Raw genomic sequence first — 25,929 nt, forward strand, 5'->3', positions numbered from 1 at the left:
CTAATAAAGTGGCTGGTGAGTGTGTATATATAATGTGTGTGTGTGTGTGTGTGTGTGTGTGTGTGTGTTGTTTGTATATATATGTATATATTATATGTGTATGTGTATATATATATATATACATACATACATAGTATAGTATATAGTGTGTATTTGTTTTATCTCACTGATTATGCACTCAACCCCATGTCTCTTCCCCACCCAGGTCAGACAAATTGCACATTTTCAGGACTGAGATATAATTACAAAAATATTGTGTATATAACCTATGCAAAGAATTAATAATAACTTTTGTTTACTGAACACATGTAGCTGCTGCCTGGCTGATTTGTTTCTTTAACTGTCTTACCTACTGACATCAAAGTGAACAGATCAGGTATCCCAAGGTATAGCACTCAGTCAGGAGGGCTTTCTGTTTCCCACTCTGTAATTTCACTGACAGGTTGTGCATATGTGTGTGCGTGCGTATCTGCGTGAAGCGTGTTGGACTAAAGGTGTGTGTATTCGAGCACATAATCGCAAATTCTGTAACAACTTCCTCCCGAACACCTGTTAAATTCTAATGCTCAGGTTGTTAAGGCAGATTTGATTTTAATTTTAAATGTTTTGGTGGAAGTTACCATTGGAGGTGATCAAAGTGCTGATCGCAACGGGAGCACAGAGGGGAGACGCAGTGCTTATTTGAATATGGACCAGAGCTACGGCTTTGAACACCCCTCCCGCAGTGGTTTTGGGGGGGGAGTAGGGATAAAGGAGGAGGGTGAGTGAGAGGAATAACACCCATTGTGTGTTATACTTCCATGTTATGCACCAAGATTGACTGTCTGTTCTCTCCTGTCTTATGCCAAGTTAACTCTTTATAGGAAGCTTTACAGAGGTTTAAATATGAACAATGTCTAGTGTAACCAAACAGTTCTGCCTTGCTGTCAGTTAATGGCAATCATGCCCCGTTTCTTGTTACTTGATACTGTCACCTACTATATCACTTTATTGACTAGGTCAGCATTAGATTAATGTTACTTTTCGTCTTTTGTTTCAGCTCCACATAGAAAAAACATTATGTTCTTATGTAGGGTTGTAACTAACAATCATATTTATTATTTGTTATACTGTTTATTATTTTTACAATTATTTTTTAGTGTATAAAATGTCAGAAAATACAAACAGTCCAAGAATATTACTTTTAGAATAATTTAAAATAGAGAAAAGACACTGGAACCTGAGTGTGTTAAGGGTTTGCTTCATAAATGACATAAGCAGTTAATTGCTCATCAATATTGTCAGTCAACAAATTGACAAGTTGTTTCAGCACTACTTGCTCTGTATTTTCATGAGTGTGCCTCTCTGCACTGAAAACAGTGATATATCTACATAATGTCATGCTGGAGATGTCCTCATGCACTGATCTACTAGCTGTAAGGCCTGGCCGATCACCAGGCACCTAAGTGACCCCCACACACATTGAGATATGTACAGTCAGAACAAACAGCCAGATTGAGGAGGATCGGGTTGCCAGGTTGGGTGGTCACCATCACAATCTAGAGGCAGGGAAGATCCCTCATTAGTGGCCAGAAAAGTAGCTAGAGTGAACATTTAATCATTTACAACCATCTCCCTAACTGCATCATTGTATTTATAGTAGTTTAGTGTTTGGCTACTGTCAGAGCTGTGCTGTGATTAAAGACCAACATTAGAATCCATAGCAGACCTCAGGCTTTCTGGAACCTTCACCACAGTAAATGAGTGGTAAGTTGTTAATTGTGTGGGCAGTCGTTCAAAGCAATGGTTATTCTCTCATCAGCATTGGAAAGGGGAGATTGGGCATGTTCATTCACTCCAGTAAAGTATCATCTAAATGTAAGAAGGAGCAGCCTTGTTGTCTTTAAAATGTTAACTGAACCTTTTTTAATGTACACTATTCACACTGTTAAATAAACACATATTCAAATACACATTTATTACGGCCAAGTCACCCCATTCAGAAACCTGGGATTTCCTGTAAGAAGGGAAGAGTGCACCTGTGCATTCTTCCACTTCCAAAACAGTGCTACATTCACATTTGCATGCAGTTTTAGCACATGATACACAAAATATTGGTAGTCCCTGAACTTTGAAGCACGTAAGCAACATTTTCCCATGGTGACCAGGCTCTTTTTTTCCTTTTTTTAAAAATAATTTGAAAGTAGCCCACATGGTGCTTCTCCCTCAGCTTGTTGAGAAGGTTTTTAACATCTGCTTCTGGCTTGTTATTTATGTTAGCCAATCTAAACGCTTTTAGATGTATAATTAAAGTGCTAGTTACACACACATGCGTGCACAAATACACCCACAGTTTTGCTGGATTATGTTTGACTTAGGTGAGGCACTTCTTTTGATCATCATCATCATTAATAGCAACCATCAAGTGAAAAATGCTGAAACCATAATGCTACAAAGAAACATGGAAATTAATTTTTCAACCAAGAGCTCAACAAACAGAATCGAATAAGCCAGAGGGTTCTCTTGTGTATTTTTATGTACTGTATAAAACTCAAGTTTTTAGTGTCTACGACCTTTCAGTTCACCTTAGAACAGTATACTGTAAATATAGAGGAAATTGCAGTAGTAAATAAGGAGCATGGGTTTCAGCTTATGTATGATTTTTACCTCAATTAAACATCAGAGTACTTTTAGTTTTCTCTACTGAAGACCAGGATAATGTGATGAAAGGCTGCAAGTCTTGTCTTGTTTTGACTCCCTTCAGTTTTTTCCCATCAGGAGTACAACTCCTTCATCTCAAGTCAGAATCTCCCTAAGAATATTTTAAAAATTTTTGTGCAATCTGCTGCTTTTATTTACAGATGCATCTTCTCTTCAGATACATCATTGTGTAAAAGTTATGAATTCAAAATAATTCCTGAAAATTATAGTCTGATAAATATGTTATGACTTATGCTATTTTGTGTATGCTGTGCGTTATCGGTAAATACTGTTGTCAACATGAGTTTGTGTATGAGTGTGTGTTTGGAGCTGAGCCATGTCCACGGCCAGAGACATACTAATGACATGGACTCCAGTGGTGTGTTTTACCAGCTCAACTGCTCTCATTAGATGAGAACCTCTGTGTAGCACAGCTCGCCTCATTAATGAAGCACAGCCATGTGCTGCTGCAGATACATGCACTTGTTCAAGCACATACACACCCGGGTCAAACAGACTGTGTGGGAGGACTCAGGGCTGTATACACACACACACACACACACACACAAAAGCATACACACACCCTACATCCTACTCACTGCGCGCTGTCCTTCTATAAAGTCCCTCTCCACTGCGATACCAGTTAATGCACACATTCATACATACATTATATGCACACACACATTCTTTGAAGATTCACCAACTTGAATACAAAGTGCACCTGGCCTAGTGGGGGGCATGCACCCTTACTTCTGAAGTCTATCCATTCACTTTTAAAAATCCTGTCGCTCCACAGATGTGTGTGAATGTGATTGTGTGAATATGTATTCGTGTATGCATGTAGCCGTTTGTGTATGTGTGGCGGGGGCCCCTCCTGATTATAGCTGTTCCATAATTAACAGTGATCAGATTTGTTTTGTGGCATAAATGGTGCATGTGTAGAACATTAGGCCTGGCAAGTCTCATTTCACATTCAGCTCAAGGGCTCGGCAGCAGACGGGTCACGAGCTTCAGGGAGCACAATCACAAGCCTCCCTCCATATGGTCCTGCCTGCCGCATCCTCACCAGCGAGGGCCGCCAGTGCCAGACAAGTTCCCCCAAGAACCTAATCGTGTTCAGTAATTACCAAGACCGGCTTTTTCTCTTTTTTTCCCCTCCCTCCCTCAGCCTCCCCTCAATCTCTTGCTCTCTTTTTCTCACTGCACCTGCATGCTCTCCTCTCCTCTTTAAGTCTCATGCTCTTTCCATCCATTGCTTTCACTAAGCTGCTCAGTACATGTTTATTTTTTCTCTTTCACATCTTTGCTCCTTTACCGTCTTACTGTTTCCCTGTTTTTCTGTTTTTTACTAGATGAAAATCAGTATGGGGATGCAAGAGATTGTGAGAGGAGAAAAAACTCAGACACTCCCACATCAGTTAATTTCTAAATTGCTTTATGTGGCTGATGCCGAAAAACCCAGTCCGTCCTCCTGACTGCCTGGAAATTATAAATAATTGTAACAGATGCGCCAATATGGCCGGCCTCCAATAAACGAGGCCCCAGATAATTTGACCAACCCCCTTTGACAGGCCAATTTAATAAAACATGAACAAAATCTTCCTCACTAATAATTTATCATCCCCTCTCCTCCCCTTTGGTTAAAGTTGATTACCCTGGCAGTTAACAAGGTCACGCCCAGATGCCAGGTTTCTGATAATGCAATCAGGACTCGTTGGAAAAAAGGTGATGACATCCTGTGCAGTTTTCTTCACTACCTAGCCTCCCAGTAAAACACAGTTGTGAAGGCCTCTGTTTGTCAGAAGGCTTGGATTTGATGTGTTAAAGGTATAGTATGCAGGATTTGTCGGTTGGTGTTTATAAACACAGCATTCAAAGTTGGCCCCTCCTCCTCGGCTTGACCAGAGCGGAAAGAGGGAGCGAAGCAGTGGTCAAGCGAGCTAGAGAGCGAATGAAGAGAGCGAGCAGCACTGGTGATAACAAAGTCATCAACCAGATAAACAAAATGTTATTTTCTGTTTGTTTCACGGTAGTTATGTTCTAAAGCACAAATAAACATGCCCACACCTCCGCACAACCCTGCGGGAAGGTGCCGCATTGCCGGATTTTATGTGAATGCGGAGCTTCATCCTGTCCGCTGTGGCCTCTCTGCTCTGCATGTGTGTAGCTCAGCCCCGCCCTCGGTCAAGCAGACACACAGACCTGCAGCTCTTTATACATCCATGACGGAAAGCAGAGTGGAGCAGTGGAGAGAGATGGAGACAGCGATGTAACCTGGTCACTATGCTACCAGTCCCGACCTCACACCCTGCCTGCTGTTATTGGCTGGGGGCTACACACCCACTGCCAAAGGTTGATGCCCAGAAACGTTCCGAACACAGCAAAATAATCAGAAAATAAGAAAATACAGGCAGCACACACAACCACACACTTCTAGTGGGTTGTAAGTGATGATTGAGAGGGGTTATTTTTGTATGAGTACACATTGTTTTTTTTTAGGAAAATCTTGCATAGTGTATCTTTAAGTAGAAGTGTTGTTGACAGCAGCAGGTGTGGCTGTTTTTTTTCTCTTTGACACCTTTTTTATTAAGGATTTAAGAAAAGAAAGGTGTGAATATATGCATTAAGGTTGTAGAGTCAAGTGGTATGTGGGTGAGTGGTAATGTCAAGAGTAACGACCCGGACATCAATTAAGCTTATACAAAGTTTATATACATGCCCTTTAACTATAGTTTCTGTGTGTGTATGTCTCAAACTCAGTGTGTCCCGTTCTTAAAGCCTTTCATACCACCACCAAGGCTCGCATAAGCTATTCATAACAGCAGTAGCAAAAGTGTGAAGATAGAATGGTGACATGGACATTATAAAATCAATACTTGCACAGTTGCATTATAGGAATGTAGATGTGTGAGTGCATGCATTTGTTGGTGTGTGTGTGTGCATCACAACCTGCTCCTCTGTGGGTGGGCCCTCTGCTTTATCCTTGTCCCCTTCAGCTTGTTTTGGTGGTCCCCGCTGTTTGTTTTGGTAGTGCTGAGGTGTGCAGATGCTGCTAGACACTTACTAGTAGACACTGATAAATAGATGGTCCCTGATAACACACGCCACAAAGCTGGAGCTTGAAGATGGCTGTCCCACTGCCACATAAGACATCCGGTTGTTGACTGCAGCTTATGAAAATGTAATGTTGACGTTCATAGTACACTTTCTGTTCAACTCAGTGGGTACACTTACACTGTAGATGGTCAGTAACGAGCAAAACTGCTATTATTGTTGTGTTGCAGGAAAGCTCTCATTTGCCATCAGTATGCTTTAGTTGAAACTTTTCAGAATGTGATTTCTTACGTTTCCCAGTGTTCGACAATTGTCAGTGATTCTGCTGGATTACCCACAAGTTTGTGAAAACTTGCGTACATATATGTGATCTTATGAAGAGCCCATTTCTTATGCAAAACACCACACGCTTATAGTAGCATTATAAGATGGTCCACTGAGATGACAGTCAGTGGGGAAATTATTCTCTCTGCTTTTCCCATGATTAAGACCAAAATAAAAAAGTATACAAAGAAGTTTCCTTGCTCTTCAGTACAATGGTTTGACACCACAACCTGATGTTTGTTGATGATATTTTAGATAGCTTGAAAAATTCTAAAAGATTTTGACATCTTTGTTCTGGATCATATCCACATGTTGTATTAGAACTTGCTTTAACAGTCAGTTTATTTTTAAAGGTAGGTAATATTAATAATTACTTAATTTGCCGTTATAACATGTGTCACCCCCCATTTGCAACACTTATGAATGACTTAAAGGCTGTTTGGTATAATTTAAAATACTCTTGTTTGTTTTATGTGTTTGTTTTCTTAACAATGGCCAACAGCAATAGAGTGTTGTACAGTCAGTATTGGGAAGGAAACAGTCAGGGCAATATTAATTCCCCTGTTTATACACAGTTTATTTTGATAAAGCTCAGGCTCAAGCTCAATTCTGCAAATTTGAAAAAGAAATGACAAACCACACAGATGCCTCATTTCAATATGTCATGACCTGTCAGAGATTATGGATTATGAAATACTTGTCCCTGCATACAAGAGAATAGCGTCCAGTTGAATCTGAAACACGTTGAACCCATTTATACTTTTCCAAGTGTCAAAATACAGTTTACAAACACATGCAAGGCTGGAGCATATAGGCAGCTGAACTAGTTTTCTCGTATGTGCATACGAGAAAATAACGGCTTCCAAGCAAACCAAGCCCATTTGACTTTTGATCCATAATTTTTCTTGTCTCCCTACCTACATGCCTGTCTCATGTCTCTCTTTCCTCATGTCTCTCTTTCCTTACATGCGGTGGTGTCTGAGCAGGCGGATGCCCCAGCTCAGAGGTCTAGCTCTAACTCTGACCAGGCCTCAGATCCCAGGCCAGAGGAAAAGTCCCCTCAACGCAGATCCACCAGTTCCGTCAGAAGACAGCAGGTAGGTTAGCATCCAAAACCTACAACCAACATTGTACTAATGCCAATTATGTCAAAGACGGCACATGGGTGAGGAGATAACTTGCCCACACTTATCCATCACTACTTTGCTCAGATTAGATCAAAGCCATAGAGAAGGGATATGAAGGAAATGGTCTGTTGAGAATCATGTGATTTATCAGACCCTGCCTCTGCCAACCTTTGTCCTGAATGCCCCAACACACACACACACACACACACACACACACACACACACACATACACACACACGCCCCTCCTACTGTGACCAGGCTGGCGTGTGCTGCTGGTTTCACGCATGCCTTGGGTTCAGGCACTGGCTAATTTACCGCTTCAGCAGTACATTATGAACAAGAAAAAAGCTTTTGATCTTCTCAGTATTCCACTCATAAGTTTGGCAGGACATGTTTCTAGATGGCCTCACTGCCTCTAAAGCTGGCCTGAAGACACATTGTTTGATTTATACCGCTGTCCTCATTATAGCTTCAATAGTAGTGCCTCTGTTCTGGCAGTTTATACATGTAATGTCATTATTTTGTGCAAAATAGATAAATAGTATTGACATTATTTGATGTGCTTCCCTTTTCTGGAGGCTTTTCTGTGTTTGCCCGAGGACACACACACATAATCTGTCTGTTGTTAAGAAATGTACCAATTTTGATCCTGCTGCCTATACGTAAAATTAGAATGGGACTACAATGCATTTTTGACAATAAATTTTTGATCCCTTATTAAACTGAATAAAAACGTGAATCATAATTTGATTTATAAAAGTGTAAATAACTGTGTATTAACTGTGTCTTTTGCTTCTCTATAGAAGCCAAACTTGACTTAAATTAATCTCTCATAAATGTCTGTAAATTAAGATCAGGAAAGGTTACTTTTTTTCAGAATTCACCATTTTGAACCTTTTCACTTTTTTGTATTGGTTCGTGGTCATACAATGAGCACTGATGGCAAGAATCTGGATTGATAAGACACTTAGCTATTCTCTCTTCTACTACTTAAGCTCATGAATGCGATGTGACACATGCTATTTCATAGATGACATAAAGATGACATAAGTAAGAGTGTCCCTGTCTCACCCTGACAGGCACAAACTTCACCTGACCACACACACATAGACATACACACACATACATACATTTGCAAATGAAATTCTCATGCTGGTGCATCATATAACAGCTGCTTGGCCAACATTGGCCACTGGAAAGAGATTAGAGTCCACAGAGATTGGATCAGAATTGCAAATTTGAATATGTCCTGGAACCATCAAACTAAAAAATGGATTTGATAAATATTTGTTGAAATCAATATATTTTTAAAATTGTATTCAGTAGTACAATCTGTGTGACATTGTTCCAAATAAAAAATGGAATAGGATTGACAATGGAATAGCTTGAAATTGAATGAGGTTATAATTGAATGTATGAAAGTTAAAGATATAATTTTAGATTCAGTTTTCACAATTCAGTTTCAAGTGCAGAAGTGCTGGGGCCATGCTGTAGAAAAGCAGTGGGAACAATATGCTGGTGGAATATAAATATGAGAGGATAGGAGGCACTTTGGACTTTTATTCCCTGGGTGAAGGCTGCAAGGACTGGACTAACATTCTGCAGTCAGCCATCCACCAACCATGTGGCACAGAGTCGTTAAACCTACTGTAAGGTCATTAGTTTTATGTAAGTATATATTATATCAACTTCATAAATCATGCTAAAATGAACTGTTTTTAAAAACACGTGAATATCTCTGGTAGTTCTGACTGCTTTATACCCATATGATGATGCTCCAAAGAAACCATAAAGCTGTTATGCTTCATTACACTCCATTTAAACAATAATATCTGACTACAAGGTCAAAACCTGATGAAATGAGCCTTCTGTGCAGCCCGCTGCTACCACCTAGGACACAATTTGCAGCTCTTTCAGTAAGTGCTTAAAGTGAAATGTGATTATTGGCTGAGGCGACGAGCAGTGTACAGTGCTACATGACTCACAGTTTGCAACATACAGTAAGTGTTAAACTGATGTTGGCCATTTTGGAGGAGACAGCTGCTTTGCCTTTTGTCTCCAAAGGAAATATAACCAAAGAGTGTGTCTCAGGATTTGAATGAAGCAAATGTACTTTGAATTTGGAAAACCTGATTTGAAAGAATGAATAAAAATGAATTAACTTATCAATGATAAATAAAATGTAACTTATTAATATGTAATCAATTTGAAACTTGAAAGTTTTGAATTTATTTAACAAATTGTAGAAGTATGAGCATGAGAGTTCAATTTTAAATTGAACCGATGCTGTTTTCAGAAAGTGTACATAGTGTCACTCTCACTCAAGCCTTGTGTTTGTGAATTTCCTCCCTTACAAAAGTTCCACCACACCTCGTTGTTAACCTGCATCTTTCAGTTTTCAGGTTATCGGCTCGTACATTAGTCAGTTGTTTGGCTGTGTCCCTTGGTCTTCAGTTTTTGTGCTCCTTGAATAGATTTTATTTTGTGATGGTGTACATTTCTGTTGTGTGTGTGTATATTATATTCGTAAACCCATGTGTTTACACGTCGATGTATGTCTATGTACTGTATGTGTCTTGTCCTGTGCCTGTGTGCATGTGTACAACATTCCTATTCATCCGGGAACCTGAACAAGTTCTGCTTTGAGAGCTCCAGACGCACACATGACACGCTGCTGCAATCATAAAGAAGCCCATTGATGACAGTGACCCCTCTCTCTGGGAGATGCAGAGAGAGAGGGTGGAGGCAGTCGATGAAATGTTTCTTCTTTGCCCCACAGCCAGTGACACTGACCCCTCAGTAAATAAGAGTTCTACTCTTGTTTGCGTACAGACTCTGTTTTGATATGGGCCTCTCTCCTCATTTCCCTCTTTCTATATGCCATTCTCCCCTCCATCTGTATTGCGCTCTCATGTTTACAGAGCCATTACAGGGTGCAATGCGCAGGTCAGGTCATGGCCGCCAACCAGCTGCCGAGCTGAGGTAGACAGTGGGCACATCTTTCTTTGCCTCGTGTTCTCTGCTTTTTATCTCTCAGGCCTGTCTTGTGGAACATTAACATCAATGTCACAACATAGAGCTTCCCACACAAACAGAAGGCATTCATGTGTCTTCTTGACCTGCGTCAGACAGGCGTCCAACTGGACCAGAGAGAACATCTGCAGCAAATCTCAGTCATTTGTCAGTGTCGCCATGACATCTTCCTCTGTACGCCTTCAGACAAAACACATTGCAATTTATCTCCTATAGTTCTTACATACAGAGGAACAATAATGATGGCATATTCAGCTCATTGTTAAATAAATCCTCATCAAAATGTATTTCTACCTAAAAATGTACAGAGGATTTATTCTCATTAAGTTTTACTTTATAGTTGGTCATCTTTACTTTTAATCTTAGGCCTTCTAGTTGATTTAAATTCCCCTTTTGGCCTCTCTGTTTCCCCCAAGTACATACAGGCTAAGCCAGTTGGCGTGCCACTCTTCGGGAATATGCAGATCAATCTGCTAATTAGTTGCATAGAGTCATTAAGGCTGAGTTAGAACACATGGTTGGCACCCATGCAGGCATGATAGCAGAACCGGGCACACCAGGTCACTGGAGTCAACTGTAGCCTTAGGGCACATTACCAAACACACTTACATACATAGAAATTTTTGTCACAGACAAACCACACTGCAGTGATAAAATTAGAAGAAGAAAAAAAAACCATGTCTCTAGACAAGTTACCTAAATGTGTAAAGGTATTATCCCTAAAGTTTTCATTATATCAAATCCCTTTTTTTGACACTATGGACAGCCTTTTTGAGCAGTTGCCATTCAATGTACAATATTTGCATTCTGTAATTGCCTCTTTATGTAGTGAAACCACAAAAGCTGTTGTATCCATGCCTTTTATGTAATGTGGAAGACAACATTCAACCATGAGTTCAGTATTATCATTTCAGACATTCATTATTAAAACAATGTGACGCAATGAATCCTTTCAGCCCGTACTTTGTTTGGATAAGCTGTAAATCTTTAGTTTTATAACTTTAATAGACAACACAGCTTACAACAGCCATCAGAACACATTTTTGGAGGGTGGGGCATTATTGATCCACCATCCTATTATAAACCTCCTCCTCCTCCTGCACTCCACATCCACTCCAGCCCAAGGACTGTTATGCGTTTAGTCGCATTGCATATTTTAGCCTGCCATCTGGTCAGCCCTCCCTGGCACCACAGGGGACCTCCTATCCTCTCATATTCATATTCCACCAGCATATTGTTCCCACTGCTTTTCTACAGCATGGCCCCAGCACTTCTCCACTTCTTTATTTATTTCTACAGAAGAGGCTGGCTAGCAAACTACAACCCCCTCCTAATCGGCGGCTCTTCCAGTTGTCCTATCAAGTGTAACCTGGAGGCCCCTAGTAGAGCAATTAGAGCAGCCTCCCTGCCCACCTCTTGTAATGAAGCCCAGCACATTCTGGAATCTATAGCCCCTTTAGTCTCCCCTAATGGGACATCATTATTGTCAAAGAAACAATGTAAATTGAAATGAACATACTCATTAGCCAGTCGCAGAGAGAAACCTTTGCCGCTCTCAGCTTGCAACTCTCGCTTCCAAACACACACATACACACACACACACACACACACAAAACTGAACCTCCTCCCTTCAGCTTCTGTGGACTGCTGCTCCAGCTTGCCTTTATTCCTCTGGTACCGTGTTTGTTTGTGTGTGCATATGTGTACACCAAAAGAAGACAATGTGCATGTTTTACTCAAGGTGAGAGGAGAATGAAATGAACATGGATAATTCCATTATTGGCATTCACTCAGTGTGTCTACAGATGTTAATTGTTGCATGGGTTTGTGCCTGGCGGTGTAAGTGAAGTGTGCTCAAGTTCTTACCCCAGTGCTTCTTTGCTTACCTGTCCCAGGGTACACCTGTGCACCGGTCCAGGTCTCTGTCCCCAGCCAGCAGTGTGGAGTTGGGTTGTGGGAGGAGAAAGGGAGCAGAACAGAGGATTCAAGACCTTGAGGAGCTGCTGCAATTGAAGGTAACTAGCTAGCATAGATGAATACACATGATATACTCTCATTGCCCTCTTCTCACATTAATCTATTCATCCCCTTCCCTTTTTTAGTATTTATTCTCACTGTATGTCATGCAGCCCTTATCTTCTGTCTCAGTTTTCTCCCCACATGCCAGTGGCTATTGACTGTTAGTGACTTTGAACTACTTAAAGTTCAATGGCATAGAGATGTACAGCTGATGGTGTGGAGCACTAGACAGGCCTAATAGAGCTGCTTGTTGCTGTGGCCGCAATCTCACATATGATTGCTGCTATCAGCTGCTGGGCTGTAGGAAGGCCTGCAGCACTGTAACAGTCACAGTCTCCAAAGGGTTCAATTGCACTACTGCTGCCACTGCATCCTCCATGACCTTTCTTAACAATGTGTTGTACACACGTATACACATATGTATTTGTGTGCGCACACAAACAGAGCGTGCGTAGGCAGTGAAGCAGCAGGAGAGGAGCTGCTGTGGTGAAAGTGGATGCAGCAGGGTTTTCTCCCTTAAACGAATCAGCTTTATTGGTCTTTTAACCTTCACATGCTCTATGACGTCTTTCTCCCACTATTCTCCATTCCTCTTTTCTCTCTCTCTCACAAATTCTCTGCAAGAAAGAATATAGTTTTGTCTGTGTTTCTTTTGTCAAGGTATCCATGGATCCTTAAAAACTTTTAAAAGGTCTTAAATTAGATATTTAAAAATTTAAGGCCATAAAATGTCTTAAAAGATCTTATTTTTAATAATGAAAAAATTTTGAGATGATGCACAGCTGCAGAAAACTAAATGAGTTTTACTTAATGGTCATGATGATCAACTTAATATTTTGCCATGATGTGCCCTTATTTTCTGACCTTGGTGTATAATGCGATGTTGGCAATTTAAGAGCAAATTTTCAAAGTCCTCTGTGTGAATGAGATACAGTCTGGTTGTTTGGATGTAATTTTTTGAGATTATGCTTTTTGTGTGTATGTGTTAGGTTAGCTAAGGTGATCAGTGAATCAGCTTCAGTTTGATACATAATAAATAACATAACATTATATAAGTGTTTTTACTATGGTGCCTCATAAGAAAGGTGACTTTAAGTTCAACCAATCAGCAAGTAAATTGTCTTTATAAATTGCTTTAATGTCCAGTGGCGTAGTCAGCTGATAGGATGTACCACATGGTCACTTGGATTTGGAGGAAGATTACCAGACTCTGGTGATGATGATTGTAAATGTTTAAATCCAATGCATTTTGTTGAGTGATTCTTGAGTTTACATCATATTCAGCTCTGAAATAACATAATTGTTGTCAGATTTTTTTTTTGGCCTTGGTCATGACTCAGTCTCATGGTTATTTGGACTCTTGACTTGGACTTGTCTATGTTTGGGGTGGTTTGACAGTGCTTTTAGTATTTATGTGCATTTATGCACATAAATTTATGTATAAAATTTATGTGCTGGGTAATAAAATTGTATTGCATGTTACCTTATCTTTTTTTACTTTTCGGTCTCCAAATTAAGGATTTCAAACAAGTTGTAATTAAAGTTTGTTTATATTTAATACATAATATTGGAATATAGTTAAATTATTCACAGTAAGCATTTTTAAATTTATATTTTGGATATTTCATATGTGATTTTGCTTACATTTGTTATATGGAGATACATATCAATAATGAAAAAATATCCATATTAGGGATGTCAGTTTCAGTTAATTTTGCTTTCAACAGACCGATACCCATTAATCGATAACTAACCAACTAACTACATTTTTAAGAAAAGTTATGATATAGCTTTTGTTTGTGAGAGCTCTCCTGCAGTCGGTGGTCAGAGCTAGCTTGACTTTTAGCTCATCCTTCTTCTCAAAGTGTTTTTCAGTGCATTTAGTAACAGGTTCCCTTAAAGGCTTAATGTACTCAGGCTCGAGGTACGAATATAAATAATAAAAATATAAGGCGACCCTGATTATAAAACGACCCCCCCCCACCCCTTTCCCAACAGCTGTTTTAGGAAAATTAACGTTACTTTTGGAATATAACTTACGTCATAGTATAGTTACATACTCACACATTCTCCTGCCACTCTCTTGGAAGCGGTCAAAAAATTATTTTCTCAGACAATTAGAATTTATAAGACTGCCTGTCTGTCTTTTTGAGCTCCTTATCATCTGTGACAGTGGTATCCGGCAGCTTGACATATTCCATCTCTACGGTAGAGACTTTGGACTCGTTTTCACTCATTCTATTTCCGTGGCAGAAAAACATATTACATGAACCTTCATAAACTCCTGCAGGTTAAACTGGACTAACGAAACACTTTTAGTGCTGACTCCCACACACTCACTATAAACAGACTTTTAGACACTCGCTAGCCTAGCAACTAATTACAATTACAACAATTAATGCTACAAACAACTCACAATGCAACACTCCATGTAGAAGTCGGTTTTACATCGGTACTTCATCCACTCAAAAAGAATATCTGATGTTGTGAACACATAATTGTCTAGCCATTAGCGGAGTGTTTACGCAAATTAATCTATTGTCTGATATGTGTAACCAGTCAAAAATATTCTCAATGGATGACCGATTAACGGTTAACTGTTGACATCCCTAATCCATATTAATACTGTGATATCACCCAGCTGTAATGTGCATTCGTTCTGTTGTGGAAAAGGTCCATTTTATTTGTTGAGGTAATAAAAAGCATTACATTTGATTTAAAGAAATGTGCTGATACTGTGTACAAGGTCTCAGATTTAGACTTTTTCAGTTTTATTTTGTATCAGCAGAGTGTATTTTCCACTGCCATTGTCTTTTTTATTTTATTTGGACTTTCCCCTAAAACTGTTCTCCTCGTTGCCTTTCTTTATCCTTTCCATTTTTCAGGCTGACCAGTGATTGAGTGATTATGCAGAAGTCATCTCCCTTTGAACACAATCCCAGAAACACATTAGGCATCATTTTCTTGTCAGATCTGAAGTGTCTGAATTACATCACTGGCAGACACCTAGTCAGACCGTAATGCTCAACATAGATTCAGACGACACGCATGACTGTCTTAGTTAATGGTGCCATTTACGTGTCTGCCAGTTGAGGAGCATTTAGCAAAGGAATGCACAGAAAAAAACATGACTGGCAACTCACGTCTGTGACCACATTTAGTGAGGGCATTAGTGCAAAGGCATGATTTAGTGGTTATGTCCTTTGCCTAGATCTTAAGCAATATGCCCTCCATCAGTCGCAGCTGAGACCTCACCTCCAGCATCTTACAGTACAGTTCTTCACTCTATTCGGTGGGTTGTTCTCCAGTTGATCCTATCCAGTTCTTTCCAATAGAATGCCTTTCAAATTGGGAACGGCAGCCTGTACCATTGACATGTTGACCTTAGCAGCTAACAGCAGCAGACAAACAAACAATTCTCATAATAATGGCCTCTTTTTTTTCTTCCACACACTTTCAAGTAAACAGTAGCTGTTGCTTTGTAATTATTTTTCAGCTTGAGAACGTCCACAGATGTGTATGCTGGCTGAGTAGGGGGGTGTATTGATCTGTGGGCAAGGGGTTGTGGCCTGATGACCACAGCTGGGCTGCCCAAGGGAAGCTCTATAAGAAGCCTGGGAAGCCATGATGTGGCTAATGCCCTGCCACTTGCTCCTTTCTGCCCCCCCCCTCCATCAGTCCGCCTCAACTCTTCTGTGTCCTCCCCTAGCTCCTACTTCCACCAGTTAACACTGCCCTGGTCTGGCCTCTTTCATTAGAGCCTTGTTTTTGAGAGGTTGGGGGCTGCTTGAAGGGGCCAAGGATGTCTTGCAGATGTCCTCTGTGAATAATCCTCACTAGGGAAAATCCATACTTGTCACATTGGCAGTGTGAACTTGTATCGTGTGTGTGTGTGTGTACGCGCGCACCCGATGTGTGTTCGGTGCATGTTTGTGTGCTCTCTCTGTTCTCTTTGTCCTTGTTAATAATAACAGGGCTGAGGGCTCGCATTTCCCTCTCTGCAGGGCAGCCGTGTCATATCAGCAGTAAACAAGCTCCTTCCCTTCAGAAAGCGCTCGACAACTCTCCCTAGCCCTGGCCACTCAAGCAGAAACCTGTCCTGCACTCTTCCTTTGACTTTCCCTTTCCCTTTTGCTTCGCTCTCTTTCTTCTCTTTCTAATTTCTCTGTTCGCTCTTTCTCTTTCCTCTATTTTCATCAGCTGCCTTTCTCTCTTCCTTTGCTCTCTTTCCACCTCTGTTTGTCCTGTCTGTTGAAAGTGTTTTCTCCATCGCCCTCACTGTTAAGGTCAATGTGATGGGGAGGAGGGGTGCTCCTGACAAGAAAAATCTATATGTTGTCTTCTCTTACTCCTTCTTTAAAGCAGGAGCCCAATCTTGCTGTGTTTTAATAGCTGTCAACAACAGTGTTAGCAACACACCACGGCTACAGCCCCCACCAACACAACACGTGCTGGTCATCAGTTGGTAACTCCACTGAGTGAGTTTCTCTGCCAGTTAAAGGGTGTGTATGTACAGTATATCTGCTGGTGTTCTGTGGCCACATTGACTGGTCATGTTAATGTCATCTTTTAATGATGTCTCAGTGTGGAAGCACTTGTCAGGGAGAGAGGAGAAGAAAGAAAAGAATCTGAACCCGCTGGCTTCTGCCACACAAAGGTATTGCAGCTCTAGACCAGGTTTAGAATGTAGATGGCAAGGGGCCTTTTTCAGCTACCCTGCAACACTGCTGTGCCAGTGTTTAGTAAGCCAACCCCCATCTTTAATTATCTTTAGATTATGTGTTTGATTGTGTTTGTCTGTGTGCTCATGTGTCTGTTTGCATGTATCTGGCCGGAGTTAATCTCGCATACTACTAGACCCATCAGTCTAATCATTTTTGTGAACATTTATGACTGCATGCTCAAGGACCTCTCATGGTTGCAGTGATTCACAATTGTTGAAAAACCTATTTTATAATGCGTTTTATACCGCTGCTGACTCCTCACTCCTCTTAACCGGCCAGTAGGGGCCACAAGTGATCAACAACTGCAGCAAAAGGCATTTCTATCAATCGGCTAGGTTAAAAACAAGTCTGGTGTAGGCCACATTTTGGCCTTTGTTGTGGCTCAAAAACTGGTATCAATAGAAAAGTTTGGTCCCATCTTGAACTGGAGCATCTGCAGATTAATTCCAAATAAATAACAATGTTTAAATTGTTACTGAGAATTGAGACTTATCGTCCCATTTATTGTTACCTTATTAAGTTTATACAGTTAGGCGAACCCAGGAGGACGTTTGGTTACAATGCCATTACACTATTCTATGCATCTTAAAGAAAACTGAGACTATACATGCTCCCAGATACACCTGGCGGAAATCTGCACGCTACTGAGTGCACTCTTCTAGTGAAGTTATGTTTCATTTAACTTGTACAAGTTAAATGTTACAAAAAAATGTGTCTCTGTTCCTTACAGATGGAGGAGAATGAAGAACTGAGGAAGGCTCATGATAAACGACGTGAACGCCTGTGTCTGATTCAGAACAACTACAAGACAATCAGAGACCAGCTGAAAGATCTGGAAAAATCAAATGGCTTGTGAGTACACAGTTTGATGTTTAGTAATAAACTCTACTGTATTTAATGAATCTATCTCTAGATTCATTAAACACACATGACCTGTGAATACACAAAGCAACTTGGATAACTTCCAATTCCATCTAGCAGGAGTCAGTAAGAGACATTTCAAAACACATAACTCACCTTGCCTTATGTTAAAAGCCCTTGTGAAACACTACAACCCTCTGATACCACTCACAAATAGTCTTAGGATCTCCTTCCTCTCCACATGTTGTCTGACAAGACCTGAGTGCTGGATTTGGGAAAGTGGGAGAAATTCCTCCCTTTGCCTTTGAAAAGCTCAGAGGTTTTAAGCCGAGTCAATTTGGGCCGTTTTGTGCCAAGTGTGTGTGCGCTTCTGCGTCTCTTCTCCCTTAGCGTTCATTAGGATGTGAGAGCTAGAGGCTGGAGGTGTCTGGTCCTGGGGGGTGCAAGGTGTTTGAGAAGGCTTGTGGAGGGAGGAGGGGAGAGAGCCATTTCCTGCCTTGACCTGTTATCCTCACCAGAAACCGCAGGATTTTTACACAAAGTGGAAAGTGTACTAGAAAATGTCATTAATATGAGGGTCTTGTTCTCTCCGTTGTCTCCCCGAGTTTTTCCCACTTCTTCCGTCTCTGTTTCTTCTCTCCAGCAGCGTCATTGAGGCCATTTAAAAATGTAAGTAAAGGTGCATATGTTTGGTGGCCGCGCGGGAGCAAAGTGTTGACCCTGTCAGCTGTTTTCTCTCTGGGTTAATTAAAGAAAACAGCAGTGCAATGTGAGCCCGTGTGAAAGTGGAGCGAGTGAGAGAGCGTGTTCAGCGCTAGGCTCGACTCGGCTCATGTCAGCTCAGTGCGGCTCAACAGCATGTGTCTGAGACAGTGGGAACAAAGACCGAGAGATGTAGAGAGAGAAAACTCTCAGTCAACACCAGTTGTGCCGCACATTTTAGCAAGCTATCAAATCAAAGAAATGTTCTGTCTGTTGAAATAGTGTACTTTTGTCAAAAAATTTCATGAAAACCTTGATTTTGTGAGAAGAAAACATGCATGTTTCTATAACAAGACAAACATGGCTGTGGTTATGAGAGAGCTAAGAGAACCTAGAGCTGAGAAGTAGTCGAGTTGTAGTCTCAATGTCAGCCTATCTGTATTTCATGACTGATTTGACATAAAATTGATGCAATAGGCAGCTTTGCCCTTTTCAGTCAGAGCACTCCATGGCACCAGCCAGTCACTCAATGTTATGATCCTGGCATTTATTTGGCATTAAGCCCCATCCTTAAATAGCTGTTAAACCCACTGGGGTAATGCCAGCCTGAATGAGAGACAATAGAAAATGACTTAAATACTCCCATTAGTGCTGGGAAATAAGGGCCCTAACAAGTCAGTGGGGATAGGCGTCGAGTCTCATTGCATTTCGAGCTTGTTAGGGATTTCCCAGTAGCCTCCATGCTGTGTTGTTGCCTTTTTGGAAAGATGTGTGTGGGGGGGGGGGGTCGGTTTTGTTCCCTTTTTGTGTGCAGGACCAAAAGATAAGTCTGTATGTGTCTCCCTTCATACCTGCTACACACATACGCATGCCTGTACTTGCAAATACTTATGTATATGCACACAGTATATGCCACATAAAAGGTTAGTGTTGAAACACTAACATCATCCTGATTTAACTTCCTGATTTTAGTTTCCTTCATATCAATCTTAATCTATCATCAAGCAAGGTGTTGATTTAGACAATTGGTTGCTGTATGGCCAGCTGCTGAGTGACGTCACCAGTGTGTGTGTTAACCAGTCCCGCCCAGGATAGAACTACCAGCCAATCACAAAGCAGACAATGGGTCCATTGGCTCATCAGCATGCAGTGCACAGTTGGCCAGTCTCAGTGAAACCACCCTGCCATTCACCATTACCACCATATTTTCCCAAAATGGCATGAAGGAGAGAGGGAAAAAAGCCAACTTCTTATTTATATTAGAGAAGGGAAAAAGTTTTTTAATCAGACTGGGGATGATGGGGGTGAGCAAATAAAATTAAAGGTTATTAAAGCATCCGTACTCTGATCAAAGTTGCGCCCATAAACAGATTCCCCCTGAATCAGAGCAATTAGCCGCAGCGGCATGGAAAAGTTCTCTCTATTTCCTTCTGCTTAATAATGGAAACAAGGATACCATAGGGGAGGAAGCACTGAGGCCTGAAGAAGATAGCTCTCTCATGGCTCCATGTTCAACAGCTTTTAGGCCCACTGTAAACAAATTAAAATGTATAAAGCTTTACTGTGACTTAATAAAGCTTCATACACCTTTCATAAGAAATGCAGCTGATACACTACATACCTAAATATCACACAGAGAATTAAAACAGATGTACTTATAATATGATGTACTTTTACAGCTCCAGGCATTGCTACATGTCAGACAGTTTTGGATGAATTCACTGTGAGCTTTCAGTAAAATAAGTAAAACTGTATCAATCTCTGTGACTATACAGTGAGATTATCCGTTAAGTAGCTTTGCACTCTGGGAAACTAACCCAACCCCACAGATAGCACACATATACACTCACACACATACACTACGAAGAAGTTCAAGGGCTCCAAATTGCTCACAGGGGCATTAGCAGTATTAAATGAAAACATTTGCCGTTCCTCAGTAGCCCCTAACTCCCAGGCACCAGGGTTTAACTAGTATTAGCGTAGCGTGGCAGCGTCTACATAGCCAATAATGACCACGGGAAAAGGAGCCCTCCGCAATAGCAGTGACCCTCGCAATCCATTTCCACACCTCTACCTCATTGATTGAGTGAAAATGAGAAACTGTGGTATGTGTGTCCGTGAGAGAGAGAGATAGTGTGTGTGTGTGTGTGTGTGTGTGTGTGTGTGTGTGTGTGTGTGTGTGTGTGTGTGTGTGTGTGTGTGTGTGTGTGTGTGTGCGCACGACAAAAATGGTATTCTCTTCTCATCTGCCACTTTTGCAATCTGTGGATTTCTCACTAAAAGCCGTTTTAGTTCGCAAATGAAAGGCTAATTGGAATTGAATGTGTAGGGCTAAGACTGATTGATGAGTTGGGTGTGTGTAGGGATGCGTTTGGGGCGCGGTAGCAAGTGTGTGTGTGTGTGTGTGTGAGTGTGAGTGAGTGAGTGAGTGTGTATGTGTGTGTGTGTGTGTGTGTGAGTGAGAGTTGAAGGGGAAGTTCAATGGAGGGGGCACCTCCTGAGCACAAAGTGTCATTAAGTATTCATAAGTGAGGTGTAGACATTTGAATGACCTCGTTTGTGAGTGTGTTTTTGCCATTATTTACATTTGCATGGCACACTGGGAATGCTCCACTGCCCTGCCACACGGGCAGTGCCCTGGGCTTTAACAAACATGCATACGTGTGTACATGATTTGCCACTGAAATGTCAAAGTCAAGGCTGCTCATTTGAATACTGCTAAAGATGGCTGAATAACAAAAACAGAGTGAGACTAAGGGGCCTCGTTACCCCATGTGAATTGGCCAGAGGCAGCAAGGTAACGTACAGTACCAACCATTTTCCTTTGTTAGTATGTTTGCCTTCCCTGTGTGTATTTGTATATGCCATGAGTGAAGCTGTTCATTTTATGTGTGCCTTTGCTTGCCTCTACATTTGTACTTTTGTCTTCTTATATATTCTGTGTGTACGTGTGTGCACGTGTGTGTTCAGGCAAGGTGGAAGGATGCAGCGTGCAGAGCCGTGGCAGCTAAGACAAGAGAACAGTGATGCAGTGTGGAATGAGCTGGCCTACTTGAAAAACCTCACCAGGAAACTCTCTATCGAAAAGTAAGTCACCTGCTGTCAAAACCGCCTGCCTGATGCATAGATAATCCTAACAGTGGACATTTGCGTGTGCATACACACATCCATTTGTCTTTCTCTCTCATACACGTGTACTACTACGCACATACTGACATGCACTCCCACTGTCCCTTCTTGTTTATGGGTGTTAAAATTTGAGTGTGCCCTTCCCAACTTCACAGCATCCACCTAGCCCTCCACATCATTACCAACCAGCAGGGGCCAAAGCAGGATCATTAGACTCTGTGCTCATTTGTAAAATTGGCTGCCCAAAAATTCACACATAAAAGTACAGGAAGTAAAATCACATTATCAGAATCCCTGGCTGTGTCTTTGTGAAATAATTGCATTTTTAATGGAACATTTATGCCAAACTATAGTCCTGTTGCTAGTTTAGTTAAGTGTCAATAAGACACTTTACATTATTTAAAATCTGGTAGCTGTGCTAGTGTTGTAGCTGTCAAATGTTGACCTAGAGATTGGTGACTGTTTTAGTCAGTGTGAAATTTTTGCAAGAGGTGCTTTGCGTGTAATTTCTTTCTTAGTTCCTTTTCTTTCTGTCTGTCTTTATTTGCTCCTGTCTTTGCCTTTTAGTCTGTCTCTTGGTGTAGTGTAGCCATTGTCTTGTTTGATCTAGAGAAGCCCCTGTAACCTTACCGCTACCACTGACCCTCTATGATGCTACACAAAGCTTGGCCCTAAGCCATAGTCTTCCTCTCTCCTATCTCCCCTAGCCTTCACCTCTCCTCACCTCTTCTCTCCTCTATCCTCTTTCTCTGTACCCTCCTCTTCCCCTCTTCCTACTTGTCTTCCCAGTTGCCTCCCTCCGGCCCTCTGTGATGCTGCAGTAGACTAAGGCCAGAATTCTGGTACTTGCCCCCCACCCCCACTACTGCTTTCCCCTCTGCTCAACCCCCTGCCCTGTCCTCCTAATCCCAGCTGAGCTCATTATGATATAGCCCGGCTGCCTCTCTCCAAGCCTGAGCTGTCCGAGCTAATTACAGGCTAGCAGCCCTAGTGCCGCCGACGCTGCCTGTTAAGGGATGTCCATCCGCCTGCCTGCCTGCCCGGCCACAACTAGAGCTGAGCAGAGAGGAGCACTGGATGGTCTGGGGGTTGGGGCGTGGGGCACAAACAGACTACTGTGAACACGTAGGGTCCTTGGAACTGACCTGCAAGGGAAACCACGAGGGATGGAGAGCGGCTGGCCTCTTTCCTAGCTGTGTAACTGGCCTGTCCTCCGGGGTTAGTGTTGATCCCCTTCATGTGCCCCTGACCAGCTCCACCTCATCTCCTCCATTCCCGCCCCCAGGGCCCCTCCTTACCCGGGTGGCTGGTGCAAAGTAAACTTGGCTGGGATCTTTAAACTTGTGCTTTAGAAAAACTTTCCGATCCAGGGCACGCATCTGCACGCACGCACAGCTCAGTGTGTTAAACTAAGCGAAAGCATACTGCCCATCTCTATTCCACTCCTTGCTTGCTTCCATACCTGTTGTGAGAAGGAGCAAAAGTGAACAGATAGTTGGGACTATGGACGAAGCCAGCTTAACCAAACAGCTTTCCTTCACTGCAATGCAAATTTCTGTTGAGAGGCAACAGAAAACGAAAGTTGGTCTATCATAGTGCAACAACAACAAGAGTTCCTGGGAGCGTAACTGCCAGGAAACTCTTGGGGCAAGCAGTTACAGCTTGCTGTTCGATTGACCGTATTATAATGATATTGCTTGTGAAGGTTATGTTAGATAAGTGCTAGCAATGATCCACTAATGGCTAATTAACTCCTTGCAGCTGAAGAATAAGGGGCCAAATAAAGGCTCCTTATAAAGCTTTAAATGCCTAGTGGCAGGCTTTAGAGGAGAGTCTCTGTTTAAACTCTCCATTTGTCTCTCATTTTTCTCTTTCTCATTGTCATGAGATTGTGCACAGATGCTCCCTATCACCTCCTCCAAAAACAGCACTTGTAAAACACTGTCTTGAGGCCCAAATGACCATTTCCCAAAATGAATATTGCTAGGATAACTCCTGCACAGTGGGTCCCCACAGTGTTAAGAGAAGGTTATCAAGCCCAGGCCCCCCTGTAATCTCAGCACTTGAATAAAAGGTTGAGCAAGAAGGTGAAACAGGTCTGTTTATCTGCTGTTTAGCTGATATACTAGCGTCCTGTGGCTCAATTTAATGACTTATGGATGCAGTAAACAACAAATTGCTTATTCTTTGACAACTTTTTTCTTGAAAATTATAGAAGCTACAGAATGAATTACTATCAGGATGGCTTTTCATTTGACATTATTGATTGATGATTGTTTGATTGTTCTTATGAGTGTTGGAATGTTTTTGAATGAGTGCTGGAGTGCTTTGCAAGTTGGTGTTTCTGTAGGTTATTACAGTTTACAAATTGGTTAGCTTTGCATATTTGCTATGTGGACAACTGAACATACATATGTGATTACATATATACAAGCCATATGTGCTTGTTGAATATCTCATCTTAAAACCATGGGCATTATTATGGATCTTTGCTGATTTAGTCTTTACTGTTTTGACAGCTTCCACTGGGAAAGCTTTCCACAGTGTTTTGGAACCAGCTCCCATTCAGCCACAAGAGAATTGATCATTATTATCTTTTTAGACATGGAATATGTAACATTGCTGGCTTCATCAAGCTGTTTAAATTATGGCTTTTTGATGGGTCTCTGCATGTTTTACTTTGTTATGCTGCAGCCTTCGTGTTAATCTGATGGTATTCAATTCAGACTAGTGCTGGATTGAATGTTATAATGAAATATTACCAGGTCCAACCTAGTAGGATAACGTTAAGGGATGCATATCTGTAAAGGGCTTTAAATATCAGTGTATAGTGAAGCATTAAGATTTCCCTTAATTGGAACTAACCCAAAACAGTGGAAAACAGCCCCAGACAATTATTCTTTTACTTTACAATTGTGCATTATGCATGGTCATTATGTGCCACTGTTTCACCATGGAAACCATTCTTTCTGTATGAAGTTGACTGTGGCAAATTTAGCAGGGCAGAAATTTCACAAACTGAGTTTTTGAGATGGTCCTATGACAGTGTAATGTACCTTTTTGCAGATACAATAGACCACAATGGTCAATTCTGAGCTGTCTGTCAGGTTGGTTACTTACCAGAAAGACATTAATACCCGTTTTGGACTTAGTAGTAAAACCAAAACTAATGAAAAGGTTCACTTGCCACTGTTTTTGACAGTAAAATATCCAAAAAAAAAAAAAAATCAGCTTACTGGAGGAGTTTAAACCACTGTCTGTCCTTTCACTTTAAAAGCGTCTTCTGGGTCTTGGTGGAGATGTCAACAGGACTTCAATTTGTCTCTGGCAAACTCAGAAATTCTCTTGGATTAGAAAGGACTAACCAGTTAGAATTTTCCCCTTGTATGTCATGTATTTATGCTAGCCAAGTCATGATTTCAACTTTACATGATTGTATGGGACTGCCCCATTGCTTTCATTATTCAGTCAGCAAACAAGCTAAACAAAAAAACACCTCCGCTTTATGTAATAATGTAGTTATGCATTGTTGAAATTGTAGATTGGCATAAAGACACATCTACAATTACAACATTTCACCAGTTTAGAACATATCCCAGAAGCAAAAGGCACAGGCAACTAAACTAGTTGACACCAAGCATGATATTTGATTGAGATTTCCTCTTGATTGTAGTAGATGGCTGGCAAGCAACTACGGGCAGGGTGGGCTAGAAAATTCGCAGTGGGATCATTTTATCTGCCTCATTATGCATCTCTCTCCACTCCATGTCCGTGCTTGTTAATTGTTGTTAAAGGTCTGTTGGTAAAAAGAGGCAGGGATTATTTAGGCCCCATAAACAGAATAAACACATGCAGTGCACCCTCAGACTTAAGATGCTATACTCAGATGACATCAAAGCATAAATTATCTAGCGATTACTGGGGAAAAAGCCTTTGAGATCATTTGCACTGTAGCAGCAGTGAAAGCTCCTCTACAGAGAGTGACCATTATGGACATGAACCTCCCCAGTAAGCGACGTTGACTCTAATTAAGTTTAATAAAGTTTACCCTGATGTTCCTCATATCCTCTATTTCTTTTCGTTTCATCTTGATTTGCTAAAAGGTATTAGAAGTAATGAGAGTCTTTTGCCCCCCGGACCAGGGCTTAGTTGGAGGAGGGACACATTTGCTCACACAAACACACACACACACACAAACAGAATGTTTTATGCATGTTTTTAAATCAGACAACTAAGGTTTTTCCTTCATTAATTATTTGGTAAATTAATTATTTTG

General features: G+C 41.3%; 1 protein-coding gene across 3 annotated transcripts in view; it reads left to right on the top strand.

Moving 5' to 3' along the window:
- Positions 1 to 25,929, top strand: part of cntln (centlein, centrosomal protein) — a 94,472-nt gene that overhangs the window by 20,228 nt on the left and 48,315 nt on the right. For 2 of the 3 annotated variants that reach the window (XM_044347111.1, XM_044347110.1), the window contains exons 10-13: positions 7,029 to 7,154; positions 12,114 to 12,233; positions 17,692 to 17,813; positions 21,495 to 21,611. In XM_044347111.1, the coding sequence (XP_044203046.1) occupies positions 7,029 to 7,154; positions 12,114 to 12,233; positions 17,692 to 17,813; positions 21,495 to 21,611 (485 nt within the window). The remainder of the gene's footprint in view (positions 1 to 7,028; positions 7,155 to 12,113; positions 12,234 to 17,691; positions 17,814 to 21,494; positions 21,612 to 25,929) is intronic. The other variant, XM_044347112.1, reaches the window with a different exon arrangement.

The sequence above is a fragment of the Thunnus albacares genome, chromosome 3 (genome assembly GCF_914725855.1).
Source record: "Thunnus albacares chromosome 3, fThuAlb1.1, whole genome shotgun sequence".
Lineage (NCBI taxonomy): Eukaryota > Metazoa > Chordata > Actinopteri > Scombriformes > Scombridae > Thunnus > Thunnus albacares.